This window comes from Hibiscus syriacus, unplaced genomic scaffold (assembly GCF_006381635.1).
Source record: "Hibiscus syriacus cultivar Baekdansim isolate YM2019G1 unplaced genomic scaffold, ASM638163v2 tig00112114_pilon, whole genome shotgun sequence".
NCBI classification, from domain to species: Eukaryota; Viridiplantae; Streptophyta; class Magnoliopsida; order Malvales; family Malvaceae; genus Hibiscus; species Hibiscus syriacus.
Window position 1 is genome coordinate 811855 of NW_024063255.1, and position 12327 is coordinate 824181.

The 12327-nt window shown below is 32.2% G+C and overlaps 2 protein-coding genes across 2 annotated transcripts; both read left to right on the forward strand.

The window, feature by feature from the left end:
- The first annotated feature begins 518 nt into the window (after positions 1 to 518).
- Positions 519 to 3019, forward strand: LOC120174658 (probable cysteine protease RD19D). Its single transcript, XM_039181441.1, has 4 exons — positions 519 to 1034; positions 1651 to 1770; positions 1912 to 2155; positions 2748 to 3019. The coding sequence occupies exons 1-4, from the start codon at positions 519 to 521 to the stop codon at positions 3017 to 3019; spliced, it is 1152 nt and encodes a 383-aa protein (XP_039037372.1).
- A 5919-nt stretch (positions 3020 to 8938) lies between these two features.
- Positions 8939 to 10288, forward strand: LOC120174613 (vinorine synthase-like). Its single transcript, XM_039181420.1, has one exon. It carries the CDS (start codon positions 8939 to 8941, stop codon positions 10286 to 10288), a length of 1350 nt encoding a protein of 449 aa, XP_039037351.1.
- Positions 10289 to 12327: the final 2039 nt, after the last annotated feature.

Below are 12327 nucleotides of genomic sequence, written 5' to 3' on the forward strand. Positions count from 1 at the left end.
GTAGGTTGAGAAAATAGGTTTATAACTTATTTAGGATGGGCACGTATCTATTTTGGAATATGATTTCTTTTTATTAGTTCTTTATTTAAATGAGTATATCTATTTTAAAATTTTATTTAGGTTCGTTTTATATAATTTATTATAATAATAATAATAATAATAATAATAATAATAATAATTATTATTATTATTATATGTGTGTTCATATTTATAAATATTTTTAGATCTTCAATTTAAAAAGATGATCTCATAATAAATCTTTTTAACAATTAGTTAGAATAATCATCAATAAATTAAATACAAATAATTAAATAGAAAAATTGAAAGTAAAGCAAGAAAGCGGTAACATAAGGGTATTGTTCTGGAAACACGAGGCAGCCATGCACGGCATGCACGTAGCACAGTGCATTACGATCCCAAGTGTCCTTCATGGCGTGCTGTACTTGTGAACACAACTCCTTTTAAATCATCACCTCAAAACGGTGAGAACCCTAAAACCCTGAAGAAGTAAAATCAAAATGAAAGCAGGAGGGCAAAGCTCAACTCCAACCGCCACCACCGTCGCCATCAGAATTTTAACCTTGACTCTAATCTTCTCTTTCAGCCAAGCTCTCCTCGAAACCCCACAAGAACCAACCATACTCCAAGTCACAGACGATCCAAATATCCCGATTCTCAACACCAAATTATCGAGAAACCATGTCTACAATCAGTTCCGAGTCTACATGGAAACGTACGGGAAAAACTACTCGACCGGGAAGGAGTACATGCACCGCCTCGGGATCTTTGCCAAGAACTTGGCGAGGGCTGCTGAGCACCAGATGCTTGATCCTACGGCTGTGCATGGGGTCACTCAGTTCTCTGATCTATCCGAGGAGGAATTCGAGAGTCTTTACACCGGGCTCAAGGGCCCGACGACGGCAACACCATTGATGGATGGCGTTGGTGGTGAAGCGGAGAAGTTGGAGGTTGATGGGTTGCCTGAGAGCTTTGATTGGAGAGAAAAAGGAGCTGTGACTGAGGTCAAGACGCAGGTGACTTAACCAGATTTTTTTTTTGGGATCAAAATTTATGGTTCCCACTATTTTCCCACTTGTTGAAATAATGTTAATTGTTAAATTTTAGAAACCACAAAATACTATGCCTCCTATTAGATCCCCAATTAGGGGCTTGATTAGGATCAATTTAGGTTTAAATAATTTGAGTTAATTTTGGGTATTAAATTTTAGTTGCGGTGTCACGACTGTGGATGTTGCGGACATTATGACAATATCTGTTTTTATTAAAATAACTATATATTTAAATTGTATTGAGGATGCTGTAGCAGTATCACGATAGTTTTGACAATCGTTATGATGTATTCGTCAAGGTTCAAAATAAATGATTTTACCTTTCAAAAAAACATAAATGATTTTGGGTTTTAGCACTTTTCCAAGTTCAGGTCATTTCGGGTCATTTAGGATTGCTTATGGGTTGTTTTGGGATGGATGGTATAAGTTGATCTTAATTTTTATAATCAAATGTTAGATCAGGTTTGACTTCGACCAAGCACCTCTCCAGTTCATTTTTCCAATATGCCAATCTCTTAATTCACTAAAGGCATGTCTTGAGACGATGATGATGCATTATTGTTTCATTATATATTTATAGGGTACTTGTGGATCATGTTGGGCATTTAGCACTACGGGGGCCATGGAAGGAGCCAATTTCATAGCAACCGGGAAACTTCTAAATCTAAGTGAACAACAGCTTGTTGATTGTGATCACGTGGTAATTATTTGCATACTATATGCTTTGTTCTTGTTCACAATTATTGGTCATATTTTGGATACCATACCCATTCGACTTTCTTTCATGGCCTGGTTTTTAATCGTTCTCCTTATTTTGATGCCATGTTGCCTTCCAATTAAGTGCGATATAAAGCAGAAGGACACATGCGACAATGGTTGCGGTGGTGGCTTAATGACAAATGCCTATAAGTACTTGATCGATGCAGGAGGCTTAATGGAGGAGAGTGCATACCCGTATACAGGGAGACGAGAAGAATGCAAGTTCGACCCCGACAAAACAGCCGTTAAAGTTGCGAATTTCACGAACATCCCCATCGACGAAAACCAAATCGCAGCAAATTTAGTCCATCGTGGCCCTCTAGCCGGTGAGTTAATTTCCTTTGAAAACACATATATTCAATTTGTGCAATGCCATCATTGCAAGTAAACTTATCAAGCTATACATTATACAACATGTTGCATAATTCAAAATAGGTTGTTGTTCTTATAAACATTCGTTACACTCAGGAATATAGTCATTTGTTGGGTGGGAGGAATGGTAGTTTCTCAATTGCTTTGGTAGAATAGCATCTTAGGTCCTTGTTAGTTTAAATATTAGTCAAATAAGACCTGTGTCCCTTTTGAAATTCAGATTTTAGATTTAGATTTAGGTACTTAATAAATTCTTTAATATTAGTCAAATAAGACATTTGTCCCTCTCAATTTTTAAATTTAGATACCTAATAGATTCTCGACCCTCCCAATATTTGATCCTAATTCATCTATGATTGCACGTAATTTTGATAGAATAGTATATTGGGTCCCTGTTAGATTAAATATTTAATCAAATGAGGTCTTTGTCCTTTCCAACTTTTTAGCTTTAAGTGCTTAATAGTTTGTCTCTTTCAATATTTGATCATAATTTCGTTCCTGGATGCACGTGTGAACTCGGTTTCTATTCCTTTGTGCCCATTGCAGTGGGGTTGAATGCTGTCTTCATGCAAACCTACATAGGTGGGGTGTCATGCCCAATAATATGTGGGAAGAGATGGCTGAACCATGGAGTACTACTGGTGGGCTATGGTGCAAAAGGGTTTTCAATCTTGAGACTTGGAAATCAGCCATATTGGATCATCAAGAACTCATGGGGCAAAACATGGGGAGAACATGGCTATTATCGCCTTTGTCGAGGCCATGCTATGTGCGGCATCAACACAATGGTCTCAGCAGTGGCGACCCAAGTCCTCTAAACATGGATGGATCGAGGGGATGATCAGGAGGTTTTATGTTTGTCCCTGCTACCTGAATGTTATTGTTTATTATTATTTGATATTTACTTCATGTTAGGAAATTAGTTATGGTACTAATTTGCAATTGAACTTCGTTTATATATATATATATGTTCTATTTGTACCAGAAAAAAATGAATTTTATTTCAAATGCGTTTTCTATTATATAAATGATTTAAGGATAGAAAATAAATAATTAATATAAATAGTTGGTCGGTTGATCTTACCGTTGTTTAATATATTTATGGTTGTGGTATCTTTTCTTGATTAAGATGTATAATTCTATTGTGTGATTTTATCCTATTTTCATCTTATTTTATGATATCAGTATCGACATTGACTTTAATTTAGATTATATTTAAAAAGTTATATTGCATTGGATTTAAAGTTTATAATAATTTTGGTCAAAATATTACCAACGCTTTGTCTTTTAATTTTATATTAATAAATTGGGTTTTAGACTCTTCTGCAGGTTAACATCTTAATTGAAGTAGTCACCTAAAGTGGGAGAGCAAGTTAATCTCCCGATTATTTAAGTTTTTGTCTCGACTTATTCGTATCGATTATTAATAATTATTATTGTATAATCAATAATTTAAATTTGAGATTTACTTAAACAATAGTAAGTTATTTACTATTTGAACTAATCCAATACGTTGATTACATAGTACATATGTATTTATTTTTGTGCTAATTTGGATTCAACTCTTTCTATCTATGGAGTGGTGGTGGTGTTATGGATTGATATGCTCTGTCGGTTGAGACAGAAGGTAGGTAGGGATATGGATGCCTTGCTGTGGCATTAGAACTTGTTTTGTAGTGTACGAGTTATAGTAGGGATAGAAGTAAAATTTTATATTAGAGTATGGAACTTATAAAATTAAGAGGTAAACTTTAATATTAGAGAATCGAACCTATAAAATTAAGAGAGAATTTATAAAATATTAAGGAATGAAAATAGATTAGTAATAAAAAATATATTTAAAATGTACGAGAATTAAGAGAGCTTGATTTCGGATGGGTTGCTCCATTTGGGGAAGTGGGGTCTGATTTCAGGAACCTCGTTGTTTTTGTCCGAACAAAGTGTGGGAAAGACGTTGAAGCTTTGGATAACATTGGATGAAAAAAGGATGCTTTTGTTGGAGAAAGATGCTGAATTCCTCAACTTCACATCTCCAACTCCCAAAATCTCAAGTCTTTGATGCAAATTGCCTTCCACTACTAATGCTCATCACTTTCTTAGGTTTGTGAAGAACTGCTATCCTCTTTTGAAAAGACATTTCAGTATGTCATCACTTATAATCTCCGTGACTTTTTTTCCTTTTCGATGTGAAGTTTTATAGACCTTGATTTACATGTTAGAATTTTTAGGTAATAATTTTACTAATAAAAGTGAAATTTAGACTCTAAAGGGACCTAGAAATTCAAATTATTAAGGATTGAATTGAAATTAATTTTAAATATGGTACCCAAATTACAAAGATAAGGAGTAATTTGAATACAAACTAAAATGTAGAATCTATTTAAAATCCCATGTAACATCTCAATAATTGATTTAGAATTTTTACGATGTCCGATAACTGAAAATTGCTTATCTAATAACACAATGTAAATCTTTTTTAGTTTGAAACAAATTTAGTACCGTTATATGAGTGAAAATAGACCACTGAGATTAACAATAAGGAATGAAAATATATTCATAGAGAAAAAAGTAAATCTCAATCGTATATTTTACTTATCCAATAATCCTAAATTTGCATAAAATTAAAATTACATTATATATATATATATATATATAGAGAGAGAGAGAGAGAGAGAGAGAGAGAGAGAGAGAGGGGCACTAATTATTATATATATGTAGAAACCCTTAAGGGAGGGTTTCTTCCATTTTAATTGAGGAGGAATTTTGGCAGCAAGGCGTTGAAGGAGCCGGCTTTGGGTAGGTAATGGAAGTTAAAGCTGGCTGAGCTAAGGTCGGTTGCAATCAATACTCTGATTATTAATAACTATATTTAATGTAATATTATTCATCTTAATAGTTAAAACGGTAACTTATACTTATGGTCACTTAACTATTATCCATTTTCATTTTGATCACCAGTCTTTTATTTTTTTCAATCAGACTACTTGACTAATTAAGTCCTTGAAAAGTTTAAATTTTTATATAATTTAAATATTTTTTATATTTTTATTGATAATCTATTTTTGCTCTACTAAAATTTTATAAATTTGGTCCCTCTAAAATATAAGTTCAATAATTAATTTGGTCCAAAAACTTCACGGACCAATATAGTCCAAATCAAAAGAGTTAAAATAACATATATTATTTATTAGATTTAATTGTATCGTATATATCGGAACTGTGGTTTTTGTTTTAGTGGTTTTCAAATTTTTAAACATTCAAATTTCGTCTTCAAATTATGAATCTCGTTTTAAATTGATCTTCTAGAATTTAACATTTCAATTTTATCCCTAAATTATGATCATCATTCTAAATTAGTCTATAAACTTTTGAATATTTTTATTTTATCTCTATATTATTAGCATATGCTAATCATGTTCTCTATTGATAAAATCGTTAAAAATTTAATTATCATATTATCTCTAAACTTTTGAACATTTTTATTTTACCTCTACATTATCAGTATATGCTAATCATGTTCTCTATTAACAAAATCATTAAAAAATTTAATTGTCATGTAAATACTTTTTTGAATTATGTAATAATATGATGTTACATAAACAATAGTTAATATTGAATTTAAATAAATAATAATTTAACTTTGAAGTGTAGAAAGAATTATAAACAAATTATGAGAATAAAATTAAAAATCAAAGCATATTTTAATCTCATTCTAAATAATGATTACAAGGGACGTGATACAACATTAATTACCTTTTATGCAACATCGTACTATTATATAATACACATTAATGCCTACATGACATAACATTTTTTAACAGTGTTATTAACAGGAGACATAATTAGCATGTGCTTATAGTTTGGTTATGAAATCATAACGTTCAAAAGTTTGAGGATTAATTTAGATCAAGAGTTGTAAAATTTTAAATGTTCAAAAGTTTGGAAACTAAATTATAATGAAAGTCAAAATTTGGGGACACAATGTTTAAAAATTTATCCTAATAAAATTTGTAAACCCCTAGACTCGTTCTGGACGTTATGATCAAGTTTAGGTGGTTACATATTGTATTCATAAATTCTTTTCATATTTAAAACAACGTTAAAATCCATATAATAATATAATATGGAATTAGCCATAAGAAAGATTCATACGATAAACATATATATATATATATATATATTCATATATCAGAAAACCATATAAAACATATACATAACAAAATACCTATAATACATATATACCAAGACAGTAGAAAAAACACGTGTCACGAAAGTATAACTAAAGACATATAGAGATATACAATGGTGTAAAAATTAGAGTAGTCGTTCCTCCTGATGTCAAGTGTGCTAGTCTATGGTATATTATTATCTGAAAATGTTAAAATTTACAAAATGAGCTAAAAAATCGGTGTACTCGTTACAGTGTATAAAAACATACAGATAAAATACTCTAGTAAAAATCAATTCATCAAGCATGTTTTAAAAATATGAACACTACCTACATCCGAACACCAGAATGTGTAGGTTCTCCATAACTATACACCCACATGTACACCCAGTAAAGGCCTTATACATATAGCATAAGGACATGTGGCAAGGACTTACCCTACGCACAAAGCAAACAAGTCTGCAGTAAGGTCTTATAAGTCATAGACTATGCCCGATATACTCCCTCCAATAATATCTCTAATGACAATATTAAACATGTATTTATTCAAGTGAAAACAATAGTTTAATCTATTAAAACGTGAAAATATTTCATACTCAGAAATCAGATACAAAAATATAGTAACCAGAGATCATATAAAAAAATACAGTAAATCAAGTATCATATAAACAATATTCAGAAAATCAGGTATCGTGTCATAAAAATATTTAATATCACCAGAAATCTAAAACAATTCAGATAAATAGTTTAAAATAGTAATGTAACACAATCAGGAAACATACATGTATTGTTTTGAGTAGTATGATAAGGAAACCAATTATTGAGTCTGCCGATTACGATCAACGACAGCGCTAGATCATACAAATTGAAAAATCTATATCATAATCCTAATATGAATAGTAATAACATATATTTAAACAATCTACATAACCTACGAGTAACTCTCGAAGAATGCGGATTGAGCGGATCTAATCGACCCTCGGTCGGGAGAAACACTGGTACATTCATAAATCTATATACTTTAATAAATTTCATAATCAAATCTCAAATAAATAAGCAAAAATGCTAAGTATTTTCGGATTAACGGGCTCAATTCAGGGCTTTTGGGTTATAATTTAGCAAAATGGATCGCAAAATATGACTCGGGACATCGAAAAACATCCAAATAAAGGTTTTCAAAATAAAGTCAACGGCGATCAACGGTCAACAGTCAATGCTTAACGGTTTGGTTCGGGTAGGCAAGTCGAGTCAGGTAGCTTCTAGAAACCTGCTAGGAGGTGGACCTTCCCCACGCGCAGCAACGATGAGTAGGGGCACGTGCAGGGCATTTCGGTATCGAAAAAATAGAGAAAAAAATTTCTATATGCTCTTTAAGGAGTTTTGAGACACTTACTAAGCCCAGTTCACAACGGTGAATGCGCGGAGAGATCAATTTTGCAATGTCGAAAATTTGATCTTTTTCACCCCTCACACACCGACGGTAACAGAGACAAGATGAACACCGATAGACTCGGGACGATGTGAGAAACACGATGGTGCAGGTGGTGTCGAAAACGAAACAACGATCTACGATGAAACATCAATTGAAATTTCTTGTTAAAAGAAAAAAACTTGAAGAGAGAGAATGAGGTTTTAAATGAGGAGACTTTACATATTTGGGGTTATATATTCCTTAAAAAGGAAAATGATAAAATTATATCATAGGTCCTCTAGTTTTAGTTTATTTCAAAATTTAGATTTAAATTTAATTACAATTTTATTGTGGTCCCTAAATTTAATTAAACTTTAATTTAATCCTCGAAATAAATTTTAAAAAAATAAACTCTAATTTGAGGTGTGACAAGTTTATTAAAACTTAAAAGTAATTTTCTTTTTATAACTATTAAAAAAATTAAATAATGATAAATTAAAAAAATAGATAAATCAAGATTTCTAAATAAAATAATACGGAGACACAATGTTGTAGAACTAGAATATAAAATAATACAATAATCTTGAAAATATTTAATTATTTTTCAATAATAAATGCTACTATGATTCCCAATAACAAATCCTTTTTCCAACGCAATAGATTAGCCCATCCCTGTCAGGAAAAGGTTGTCAGTTGCCTCTCCACGAATTAATTGTAACCCTTCACCATTGTAAATATCGAAATTTTGCCACAATGTATATAAATAAATATCTTTTTAAAATTTATATAATAACAAAAGATTTGAGAAAAAGGTTTATTTAAAAATTTATTATTTATTTATTCACTTTTAATTAATATTTTTAACTATAATACAAGGACCAAAAGAGGTCATAAGTTAATTAGTTTTTTTTATAAATTTTAAATCTGATTTTAATCCTACTCGAATGGGAGAGAAATGTGAGGCTCTAAGGAAAAGAATTAAAATAATTTTAAAGGGTTAAAAACTCATGACAAAATGAAGATAAATAATTTAATCAACTGATCAAAAGTGTTTGTTTAAGTACTAAGCTAATTAACTAAATATACATGTGTGCGTATATATGGAATTCCTGAGTTCACCATCCTTTGTAAAAGGAGCAGTTTTAGCAAATTTGGAAAATGTTTAACTTTGAGGTTGAAATTTTTGCAAGAGAAATCATCAAACCATCTTCACCACAAATCCATGGCATGAAACCTTTCAAACTCAACTTCTTTGATCAACTCACCCCTTCAATTTACGGCACAGGTATTTTGTTCTACTCCATCAGTGAAACCAGTTTCACTCCCACCATCATCTTGCCTCAGCTAAAGACCTCACTTTCAGAAACCCTGAATCTCTTTTATCCATTGTCTGGTCGGATCAAAGACAACATGTTCGTCGACAGTTTCGATGAGGGCGTTCCTTTTCTATCGGCTCAAGCCGGTTGTCGGTTGTCCGAGTTCCTCAAGCTCCACGAGGTTAAGTCATTAAACAAATTGCTTCCATGCCATCCTTTCTCCAAGGAATTTAAAAGTGAGGTTGCCCCCCTTGTGTGCCAAGCCACTATTTTCGCTTGTGGCGGGATAGCCATAGGACTCGCAGTTTCTCATAAGCTCGTTGATGGGCAAACATATATTAATTTTAACAATCTTTGGAGTACAATCTCTCGAGGATCTCAGTACCATAATGTTGGATTTCATGGTTTAGCTGAGGCATCCAAGGTGTTTCCTCCACAAAATGAAGTCCCAAAAAATTACTTGTCAACGATGGAAAACTTGTGGTTCCTGGAATATAATAATTACATTACAAAGAGATTCACGTTCGACGCCAAATCCTTAAATGAACTGAGGGCCATTGCTAAAGGGGAACTTGAGATTTCACCGTCTCGGGTTCAAGCTTTATCAGGTTTTATCTGGAAACGTTTTATGGCAGCGTCTTGGACGATCTCGGCTTCATCGAAACCATCTATAGCAGTTCAAGCTGTGAACCTTAGACCAAGAATGAACCCTCCTATGTTACATAATTCGATTGGAAACCTGTTCTGGTGGGCAAGTTGCGCTGCAGATATAGCCGACGAGACCAGCACTGAGCTATTCGAGTTGGTCAAGTTGATGCGAGAATCGGTGGAAGGTTTCGACGAAGAATACTTGAATTCATTACAAGGGGAGCAAGGGTTTGAAGCCTTGGGGGACTTCATTAACCAGTTGGAAACCATGTTTTCCTATGAAAAACCAGACATGTTGGCCTTCACAAGCTGGTTTGATCTCATGCTTTACGAGCTTGATTTCGGATGGGGAAAGCCGCAATGGGTTGCTCCATTTGGGGAAGTGGGGTCTGATTTCAGGAACCTCGTTGTTTTTGTCCGAACAAAGTGTGGGAAAGACGTTGAAGCTTGGATAACATTGGATGAAAAAAGGATGCTTTTGTTGGAGAAAGATGCTGAATTCCTCAAGTTCACATCTCCAACTCCCAAAATCTCAAGTCTTTGATGCAAATTGCCTTCCACTACTAATGCTCATCACTTTCTTGGGTTAATAAAGAGACTAAATAAAAAGCTATCGGACTATATGGACACGACATATGTAGTAAATCCGTTGTTACATTTTATTATAATCAATGTTCTAGTGTGCCCGATAGCTTCTATTGCGTATGCAACTTTTAGTTTCAAAGGAAATCAAATTTTAAAATCTGTTACATGCGATGTGCCATTATTGTGGTTAGTTTTGAAGTTCTTGGGTTGTAATCTTTCAAGTAGTTTTTCAATTTGTTGGATGTCATGGTCATGGACGAGAAAAAATAGAGAATTGAAGGAATTAAGGACCGGATCAAATTAAGAAGGTTGAGGTCAATAAAAAAAGGAGAATTATTGGAACGACAACAACGTTTTAATTACTCTTGTTCTACAATAAATAGAGTTACTATGAACTTATGAGTTACCTTATTAGTCAAGAAGTTTCATACAAAAAGCTTTTATAAACCTCTAAAAGCATAAATAAAATTAGGATGAAGGAAATAATATCGATTTTTGGTACCTATACGAAGGGTGGTTAGGAAGATTTTACATTTGAGCTTATCAGAAGCTCTCAGAATATCCATATAGGCTTTTTACTATGACATGTGATCTATGGGGTCCATATTGCCATCATATACTTCCTTTGATAGTTTAAAATTTATAGGATATGTTGTAGCTAATAAGTGATAAGCTAAAGGGCTTCTTTCTTCCATGATAAAATTGGCATTTGGGTCTGGGGTAGCCTTCAACTCATTCAATTCTTTCGTTATCATTTCAAACTTTTGTTGTCACATACTTTCACTAGGGTGCTGCAGATTTTGAGTTAGAAATAGTTGTTTTGTGGACCCTAGTAATATGTACGTTGGTTTAGGTTTTGAGTCATGGGCTTGAGGAAGGTATTGGTTCTCTTGTTTTTCATCACAAGCATCTTTGTTACGAGATTAATTTTGGGCTTGTTATGAGTTACACCTTTTGATTAATTCTATTAGTTAGGAGGTTCGATTCACGCTCACTGCACCAACATTGATGTGCAACATGTGAAGTGGTGATTAGGACATATTAAATAACGGGCGTTAACTTAAGATGAACGATTCATTCTTTCTGATTTTGGTGAAGATTCGTAGGTAAAAAGAAGTCTTAACTTATGTGTGTTCGATGGTCATTTTACTCATTTCCTTTCTATTTGTACTTATTTTCTCTTGGAACTTGTGTGTATTATAGGATCAATTCATAAGCTGAGGTTTAGTCAAAGTTTTTATCACGAGATCTAGACATATTAAGTTTGTTTTCTGTGTCAACGATTGATGATGGACTCCTATTTATTACTCATGATTCTAGGTGGTTCAACATTTAGTAGGATAATATAACAAATTTAATTTTTAAAAAATTATTATTTAATTTGAAAAAAATCTTAAATTCATATATAATATTAAAAGTTGGATATGTAAAAGATTTGGTGTATTTCCCGAAAAAAAATATAAGGAGCATCGGCAAATCAATGTATGGATTTGTAATAAATTAGAAAGACTAGAAGGAAAAAATATATAAGTTTTCCAAGTTATAAATATAAATAAAAAATACAAATGATTCCTACCAAACACTTCATACCTACTCACGTGTTACATTATTGGTGAAAAAATAGACAATTGAATCAAACATCCTTAAACCCTGCTTTAGATTTCAAATTAGTTTTTAAAATTCAACATATTTTAATTGAATCCTTAAACCATCAATATCATTTCAATCAAACTCTTTCCTTGGTCTAACAATCTTTGTGAGTATTAAACAATGTAATTACATAACTGATTTTGAGCATATTTAAAATATTTAAATCAAAATTTAATAGTTTTATTCATATTGTACAAATAATTTAGTCTCACATACAGAAATCAAACATCAACATTAAAATTAATAAGATTTTTTAATACGTCAAATCAATATTCTCTATTAAATAAATGCATTATGTTTACAATTAGTTTGATGTAGTCTAACATATTCTATTTAAAATTTAAATTA

What these genes read in the sequence shown, in the direction of transcription:
- LOC120174613 (XM_039181420.1), top strand. Translation starts at nt 8,939, where the DNA reads ATGTTTAACTTTGAGGTTGAAATTTTTGCAAGAGAAATCATCAAACCA.
- LOC120174658 (XM_039181441.1), top strand. Translation starts at nt 519, where the DNA reads ATGAAAGCAGGAGGGCAAAGCTCAACTCCAACCGCCACCACCGTCGCC. An exon ending in TGACTGAGGTCAAGACGCAG is followed by an intron (nt 1,035 to 1,650) that starts GTGACTTAACCA and finishes ATATATTTATAG; the next exon opens with GGTACTTGTGGATCATGTTG. An exon ending in TTGTTGATTGTGATCACGTG is followed by an intron (nt 1,771 to 1,911) that starts GTAATTATTTGC and finishes CTTCCAATTAAG; the next exon opens with TGCGATATAAAGCAGAAGGA.